Source organism: Electrona antarctica (genome assembly GCF_951216825.1).
Source record: "Electrona antarctica genome assembly, chromosome: 8".
In the NCBI taxonomy this organism is placed as follows: Eukaryota; Metazoa; Chordata; class Actinopteri; order Myctophiformes; family Myctophidae; genus Electrona; species Electrona antarctica.
This window is the reverse complement of record NC_136789.1, coordinates 21,299,995-21,309,164: the sequence shown is the minus strand read 5'-3', so window position 1 is coordinate 21,309,164 and position 9,170 is coordinate 21,299,995. Positions and strand designations below refer to the sequence as shown.

The window sequence follows — 9,170 nt, the reverse complement described above, 5'->3', positions numbered from 1 at the left end:
ACAAAGACAACTCCATTCAACTCAGTTCTAACACCCAGACCCCCCCCCCCCCCCCCCCCCCCCCCCCCCCCCCCCCACCCCCCCCCCCCCCCCCCCCCCCCCCCCCCCCCCCCCGCACAAAAAAAAACATCTAACGTAGCACTGCTGGAAAAGGCAGTCCCATCTCTCATAAAGTGTTGCTGAGTTGCATTGTTGCAGCTGTCTGAGGTTCAATTCTTCATTTGCTGAGGTTCGGTTCTGCAGCCTGGATTCTTCTGCAGTGATAATGTCATAATGTCTGTTATATGGAAGACTACAGTCTGTCGTTAATGTTGTGCTTCAGTCTGACAGGTAGATGAATGTCTGGGTATAGTCATTTTCTTCGGGCCATGAACAGACATAAAAATATATGAACTTTATAACAGTGTAAGGTGTGCGTGTGTTACGGTGTTTTTGTGTACGTGGTGCATTTGTACAGTGTGTGGGCGTGTGGAACCCTTGGCACTAAGAGACATACTGTACTCTAGGTGGAGATAGGCAGGCAGATGAGGGGGATGTAGTGACGAAAACGGACTGAGAGATGGAAACGTATCGCGGCCACCGCATCTCCTATCCTCGCTCCTGGTTTGTTCTCAGCAGGCCTCCCCCAGAATCCTGTGCAGGTCCTCCGATAGGACACGTCCCTGCTCGCCACGACTCACATTTCTCACCACCCTGCATTATGACACAAACAACAAACGCTTCATGTGCATTACGGTCTCTGTTTTAAACTGACTGCATGCTATTGCAACAGACTTCTTACCACATTCCCGATGAGTTCTCATGCAGCAACTGGATTACATCACCGCAATTAAAGATGATGTCATCAGTGCTGGCCATGCTGCTCTCCACCATGACCCTGTACCTGCCAGCCACCTGGAATGGAAGACGGTAGAGTTACTTGAACTTAGGAAAATCGTCTATTTATAATGTTGCTGATTTTAACTGTGGTGTTCCTCAATGGGCTATTCTTTGCCCTGTTATTCTCAATATGCATGCTTCCCCTCAGCGAGATTATTCAGGGCCATGGTGTTCCCTAGCCCGTCTCCGGACCCCCCGGAGACGGGGGCTCCTTTGGACCCCAACCCATAGGGTCCGGTGACACCAAAGCAAAGCTACATGCTATTTTTAGAACGCACTCCGACTTACCCTCTCAAACGCATGTGCTTCGCTGTGTGTGTGTGATGCTGACATATTCCAAAAGAAGCATATAGGAGCTATAGGAGACAACGGAGACAACTGAACCCTCCGCGAACGGCGCAGAAGCCGTTAAGTATTTTTAATCTTTGTTAGACCGTTTTGGCAGCTCTGAAATTCTCTCTTCCTTCCTTCCTTGACTTCCTTATTGACATCCCATTGTCCCGCCTCCAGCACCGTGGCTGGCTACCTGCGACAGAGGCAGGAACGCGCAGATAGCCAGTTCCGGCGCTGGAGGCGGGACAATGGGATGTCAATAAGGAAGTCAAGGAAGGAAGGAAGAGAGAATTTCAGAGCTGCCAAAACGGTCTAACAAAGATTAAAAATACTTAACGGCTTCTGCGCCGTTCGCGGAGGGCTCAGTTGTCTCCTATAGCTCCTATATGCTTATTTTGGAACACGTCAGTGACTCACTATCATACACACAGCGCAGCAAAAGCAACGGTAAGTCAGTGTGCGTTTGATAATTAGCATGTAGCACATCGATGGTAAGGGACCCTATGCTAAAGTCATCCAAATGTCAGAAAACTTTAACGTAGGGTTCCGAGAGGGGCTAGGTGTTCCCCATCACCAATCTAATAACGTAAGTCGTTTAGATCATTCCCTTGCCTTTAATTCCGTCTATATCAAATGTTGGATGCCCCTAAACTGAACATGATAAAGCTGAGGTCAGTCATAATTCCATCAACCTGCTTCACACAGTGAGCTTGGTTCATTGAACACAAATATCAAGCAGGTGGGCAGACAGACATTTTGTTGTAGTTTGATGCTGATATCTTTAAGAATGTTGTCCTGTCTTATTTCAAATAAAGACGGTCTCCTACTAAAAACAAAAATAATCCATGCCTTTTCACTTTTATATTATGCACTTCACCATCAGTGCTCACTTCACCGACTCCAACAGGTGCAGACTGCAGAGCATTGCTGCCTGAATTTTAACAGGCACAAATAAATACGGACACATTACTCTTGTGCTTGCCAACTTACACTGGCTGCCAATTTTTAAATGTATTGATCGCCTTTAAAGCTTTAAATGGCCTTGCTCCAAATTACATAAAGGATTTTCTGACTCCCTATGTGCCTAGACATTCTCTGTGATCGGTTGATGCAGCTCTGCTGGATAATTCCTAGAACCCGTCTTGTGATCAAAGGTGACCGGGCCTTTGCTGTTTAAGCTCCCCGACTGTGGAACACTCTGCCTATTGACAGACAGGCTACCTCAGTAGTATTTTAAATCACTTCTTAAAACCTTTTATAGTCAAGCGTTTAGGAATTCTTGAATGTCATTGCTGTTGGGAGAAAACCTCCTAAACCTCTCATTTTTGAGGTTTTCGATTTTTTTTGCCTAAATCAGTGTTATTGAACACCTGTGTTGAACGTCGTGTTGTTTCGTAAATATTGAACAAATGGAAAGTAGTAAAAAACGATTGGGACAAACTTCTTAATAAGTAATTGAGTAATTGACAATATATAAAGTCACAACACCAACTTTGATAAGGCAGTATTGCTTTGTTTTCTAAATATAAGGTAAATATAAGGAAAAATGTATATTTTTCATTTCCTGAAAAATGTAAATTTTGGAAAGCAAAAAGCTCCACTCAGAGTGATCATAATCACAAAAAGAACTATTACATATTTAAGAGAACTCTCACAATCTCTCTCAATGGTGCAGGCTGATCATCCTCGTCTGAGTCCGTTAGGTTGGAAAGGTCTGTTGCTCCACCCCAGTCCTCCAGGCCTTCACAGATAGCCACTGAGTGGGCAGGGGCAGGCCAGCCTGCAGATGACAGAGAGCTGATATGACGACTGACCTACGATACCTGAAGCTTCTGGTTTACTCAACTTATGCTAAATCATCGGTGTACATTTCTTTTACAATGCCGATGTCTTTATGTCTCATAAAACATCAGGAAATGTTTGTGTTTGTGTGGGTCATATTGTCCCGTTTCCGGCATGGTAACTCACTCCGTCGAGGAGACTGGACGACGGGTTCCGAGAGGGCGGGGCTTGTGTACAGTGACTCCTCCCCCTGTGGATGCCTGAGGGAGTGGCTTGTCGCCGTGGAGCTGTGAGGAACATGGAGACACGCTGAGCAGCCCGCCACCGACGCTCCGCCCCACGACACACACACCCCCGACACACTGAACCCACGGGAACGACACCACGACAAACAACAACAAAAAAGAACACACAGGAAAAAGAAAAAGAAAAACAACAACAACAACACCAACACTGTCACGAAACAGGCTCCTACGTCATTCACATTCTATGAGTTAATCCAGCATTCTCTTCCGTTGACACGGGCATATATTGCAGCATCCAATGAGTGAATTTAATAACCCAAAACAGTGTACTCCGTTAACCACCGGCATAACGGATTCTCATAAAAAATGCTTTGGTTTCTAGGTTTCATTGTTTAATAAAGTGGCTCATTTACTAACCATTGCCAAAATGATAGTAAACCAAGTAGCAGGGCAAGTACCAGGTTCATCAATGATTGCTACAATATATGACAATATTATGACATGTACACTTTATCCTTTCAAATAGTATTTGCAAATAATTCTATGTGCTTGATTTAAATATTTTGGTAGTTTCAGATGGGTGGGGGACCTGGGGGTTGGTTCATATGAAGAGCAGAGAGTTTAGACACTAGAGACACTTACAGTACTGTAATTGGTAGACAGTTGTCTGTGATTGATAACTTGCACAGCATCTTCTAAAGTACTTAGAAGATGTAAACCCCACCCAGCTGCTACACCATGTGGATCAAATCAAACATTAGAGCGCATTAAGAGCAAAGGCTATTTGAACCAGGTCTATAATTCTTTACACATTCTCATACATTTCTTAAGTGAACAAGCAGGAATACATTGAAGCCCACGGCGCAGTGGTGTGGCCATTCAACCAGTCGTATTGCTCGTGCCTAACAACGCCACTTGGTGTTGCAGTTTGTCCATGTGTCCTGAATTTGGCATTGTATGCCCACGGCTGGGCCGGCCAGCACCATGGGGAATAGCATTGGAACGGTGAAACACAGATTTTGTTCGGGGACTGCCCATAAGTCCGACATCCTGTTATTCCGACCTACATGGCCGGTTAAGACTGAGGTTAAGGCTAGCGACCTACGTGTCCGCTTAAGACTGAGGTTAGGGTTAGCGACCTACGTGGCCAGTTAAGACTGATGCGTGGCCAACGTGGCCGGTTAAGACTGAGGTTAGGGTTTGGGATAGTGTTATTTAAAATCGGTCGGACTAATGGGAGGTCGGAATAATGACATTAATGTTCATTCAGATTGAAACTGTCATCAAATCAAGTTGACTTTTTTGTAATCATTTTGCAGGTGGAAAAACACCTTACCACTGCAGCCTAAATGTTTTCAAATATTCAAGACTACATTTGCATAATCGTAATCATTCAGATATTATCAGTCATTCATGGAATGCCACCATGCTAACAGCAAACATAACATGGACATTTTCTTCAATCTAATCTACATAAACACACGTGCCTACGTAAATGTTTGTCTTTCCATCACACAGATAAACAAGATGCTTTCTTCAAAGGGAGAGAACACAATGTGGTGACTTGCTTTCAATTAAGTCAATTCCTAAAATTGAATCAAGACCTGACTTTGTAAATTCGACTACTTGAACATATTACATTTTACACCTCTCTCAGGACTGAATTGACTGAATTGAAAGTGATTTGAACCCATTCCTGCATTCTTCAGTAGTGTTTATAAAATCACACAATTGCTCTCATGCGACAAAGGATGTCATGCAGAGAGTGTCACCTGTCAGAGAGGGGTGTGTCTGACGGCATAAGGGTTGGGGTCTCCTCTGAGCAAAGAAGGCAGGACAGAGGACATGGAAGTTTGAGACCAAGAGGGTTAACAAATGGTGCAAATAAGGATTATGAGAGGGATATTACATTCGGAAGTTAAGCAGATTAATAGAGAGCTGTTGCAAGAAAGAAAGACTGAAATAGGGAAAAAATAGGGACAGTAATACAGACCGTGGTGCAGTTGCTGCTGGTTAGTGAGAATCTTGCGAATCTCGTTAAGCCAAGAGACTTTCACCTCCAGTGTAGGAGCCTATAAACACCCACACCAACAAGACCACAACAGAGCACAAAGCCAGTCAGAATAATACTGAGCAATGTCTGCACACGTGTGTGTGTGTGTGTGTGCGTGTGTGTGCGTGCATGTGTGCGTGCGTGCGTGTGTGTGTGTGCGTGTGTGCATGTGTGTAAACAGAGAGAGAGAGAGAGAGAGAGAGCAGCAGCAGTGTTTACCTGCACTATGTACACCTCCTCCCTGCCGCTGTACCAGATCTCAAACTTCTTCAGGTCTCCCTTAACGTTTTCCGTGATGCCCACTGCACTCATCTACAGTACAAAAATATATATCCTGGTGAAAGTTGTGACCTTTCAGGCCGTCATCACAGAAATAAGCGGAGGTCATTCCTTTTCTGTTGACAAGGTTTGATCATAGGGGGAGCTGTGGGAAAAAGCATGTTAGCAATGGTTCCAGAAAGTGAGGTACCAGGAACATCTATAAATGTACAGGAAGTGAGGAAGTGAGTGTTTGGAGTGTCAAAGACTATTTGAAGGCCAATACTATAATTACTAAACCAGAATCAGAAATTGATAAACCACAGAGTAGTTGGGCCAGAAAACCTTGAGATCTGAAGAAGAAAAGTTTGGTCAAGTAACATTTCTGTGGGTTTAGCTCTGAATCAATTTTAGCTTTTGGACAAATTAAAAGGGGAACCTGCTGTAGCATCCTGACTTGAAGGTTAGGTGAGGAATATATTTTTTCCCCTTTTTGAGCAATGCATTGCCTTTTGATTGGATGACTTTATGGATTACTTGATTTTTGGAAAATAGAAGATCTACCATTTTTCATTCAATTACTTTTGGGATTACTTTTTTGATACTTTACTCATTTGAGACACTGAAAGGAACTTTACATTGTGGGACTTAAAAAATCGGAGATTGAACATTTTTATTTGTACTTTGAATAATTGATTGTTCAATTTAATTGAATTATTGTGAAGGTCGCAGTTAACTATGGAATCGAGCATTTCCCGTCAGTTAAGTGTGTCAGGTCTCGTGACATCATGTGACATCATCAGGGATGGAGATGTGGAGACCCTGATGTCATAGTAAATGCGACCTGCTGTCGCAGTTAAGCCCATATGGAGATCTGTGATGTCATCATTTCACACTAAATGCTGCTAGGAAATGATCCGTTGCACGTTGCATGTTGTATTGTGCTGTTCTAAGTTAAGTACAATCAGGGTTTGTGCATTAATAACAGCTGCAGTTAAGGGTGTACTGTGCAATATAATATGTCATGTGCAATAAGGATTTGTGCAATAACATGAAGTACGGTTATGTGTGTGTGTTTTGTTGTATTAGCTTTTATAGTTTTATATTCTAGTTTATGATGCACTGATCGGTTGGCCCTTTTAATTTCGTTGTACTTGTTGCAATGACAATAAAGATCTATCTATCTATCTATCACTATTGGCCAGCAACTCTACATCTGACCTCAAACCTCAAACCCTTAGATCTCCATAGATGGATATATTTCAGAACCTGTTCTGACATTCCATATGTTGAATTGATCCTTCCCCATCCATCCTTCCTCTTCGATGTCTCCCTTTTGACTTATACCTGTCCATTCAAACTCTAGACGGGCCTGCCCCAAAGTTATTAGTGCAGCCGTGCCCAGCAGCCGGCAAAAACTAGAGTTCTCAACAGGCCCACCTGTCCATTCAAACTCCAGACGGGCCTGCCCCAAAGTTATGAGTGCAGCCGGCCAAAAGGCCCGAAAATTAAGGCCCCGGCCCTACCTGGGCCCTCATCAAACCCTGTACACTCAAGAGAATGTCCCCGCTACCACCCTTAGATCTCCATACTGTATGGAGCTGACCTGTTCTGACATTCCATATGTTGATCTGACCTCATCAAACCCTGTACAATCAAGACATGCTATTGCATGGATTAATATTATGTTTCTTAGAGTTGTCCATGTGTGAATGTGAACTGAACTATTCACAAAAGCCCCCCCCCACACACACACACACACCCGCACGTCTGCTCTGAGACGTTAAGCTGACAGAGTTCTGACATAATACAGCCGAAGGCTGTAGCTGAAAGCCTAGAGAACGAGTACTGATTGATTAGATAATAATATACGCATTGGGTCGATCCGGCTGTGACATTGAGACTTGCAGTGGTTGTCAAAGTGGGGTGCGGGAACCTCCAGGGATATAGATAGTTTGGAACACAGAGAACAAGAGTGTGCAAATGGAAACCAATGCATTGCAAATACGGGTCCATTTGGTTCCTTTTGCACACTCATAGTTTTAGGCCATAGTTTGGTGTGCATTAACCCATTTTGGGCGGGAACCCATTTTGGTGTTTTAAGCATTGTTATACTTTAGCCATTGAAAAATAGCAGATCTACAAGCTCATAGCGCGGCACCGAGTGCTGCGCTACAAGCTTGTAGGTCTGCTATTTGAAAAATCGTGAAAATGTGTTTTCAAGTGTGTTTTAACTCAAATCTTTGCTTCTGGGGGGGTCCCATGGAACAACATATTTTCTGATGGGGGTCGGTGGCCAATTACATATAATCTTTGCGGTCCTTGACATGAAAATGTTTGAAAACGACTGACATAGAAACAGGGTTTTTCAGAAAACTGTCAGGATTTAGAAGACATTTGTAGAATCGTCCCCAGGTCAAAATGGGTTAAAATGTGAGAACCACTGCTCTAGCACACACACAGGCATTCATATTTGGATCCCTTTTATTTCATAAAGTAAACCCTATCCATCAGGTAAACAAACCCTGAGGCAGTGCTTGAAGCTGTAGAAGGGTGTCCTGTCGTGTGTGTCATCGTCGCGCCGCTTGCAGAACAGCAGAGCGTGCTCGTACAGGAAGAGGTGCCTCTGCATGGGCTTGAACCTGGCCAGTTCCTTCATGCGCACCGCCGCTCGCTTATGACTGATCCACACGCTGAAGCTCCCCTGCAACACCACGCGACCCAACTGACTCAGGTCACCCTGGGATGGATGGACGGACGGACAAACAGACGGACAAACAGACAGACAGAAGTTTGGTAGGTAGGTAAAGGAGGGATGGATGGTGTGTTCAAGGTCTAGTGTCGTTCATTTAAAGCTACGTTGAGCATAAAGGGGTGATTGGCTACCTGGTATCCAGTGATGACTATCTGATGAATGGCTTCCTGGTAGAGATGTGCGGATTGCCGTTTTATCCGCGGATCGGGTAGCGGATGTGGGTCATACAAGTGAACATGTCAATTAATTAATTTGTGTCTCTTCTTCCCATTCTGTCAATTTCAAGTTTGTTATGCTCATTCGCTGTCGTCAATGTGTCATTATAATATGCAGTGTGTAATGCATGTGAGGAACAACAGAAAACCTCCCTCCCCACAGAGTCGCCATACTGTGATAAACGAGCTGAACTCCATCAGCGCTTTTCCCGCATATTACAAATGCAATATATGAATAAATAATTGGTGGATACAATTTACATCTGCTTTATCATAATGTCCCCCTCTTTCATCCCCAACCAAGCATAAAGACACGAAAGGAAATTTGTTCCTGTGAGATTTGCTTACATTTGCCAGGTGGGCATACTTCCCCTTAAGGGTCCATTTGGTTCCATTTGCCTCTCAGAGTTGCGCTCGGGAAGGTACTGTAGCCTACATTGCAGCGAAAACAGATGTTTCCATTTATCTATGTGGTTGGCGGCGACGCCGGCGAGTGGTGGCTCACTCAAGTATAGTAAGTAAGCCTTGTCGAGCCATGTGGCCTGTTTCTGTAGCATGAGGCGGCCTGATGAAGTACATCCCCAAGCCATGCTGTACAAGTACAAGATATGTGGGAGAAATCACTTGTGCGTATTCGGGTGGCATGAGAG

At 44.2% G+C, this 9,170-nt stretch overlaps 1 protein-coding gene across 1 annotated transcript in view; it reads right to left on the bottom strand.

The window, feature by feature from the left end:
* Positions 1-287: 287 nt before the first annotated feature.
* mcf2b (MCF.2 cell line derived transforming sequence b) overlaps positions 288-9,170 on the bottom strand; it is a 39,875-nt gene continuing 30,992 nt past the window's right edge. Inside the window, exons 19-26 of the mRNA XM_079507769.1 lie at positions 8,075-8,290; positions 5,512-5,604; positions 5,233-5,311; positions 5,012-5,057; positions 3,181-3,356; positions 2,877-2,992; positions 782-894; positions 288-693 (exon numbers count right to left, since the gene is read on the bottom strand). Coding sequence (XP_079363895.1) covers positions 612-693; positions 782-894; positions 2,877-2,992; positions 3,181-3,356; positions 5,012-5,057; positions 5,233-5,311; positions 5,512-5,604; positions 8,075-8,290 — 921 coding nt within the window. The 3' untranslated portion in view covers positions 288-611. The remainder of the gene's footprint in view (positions 694-781; positions 895-2,876; positions 2,993-3,180; positions 3,357-5,011; positions 5,058-5,232; positions 5,312-5,511; positions 5,605-8,074; positions 8,291-9,170) is intronic.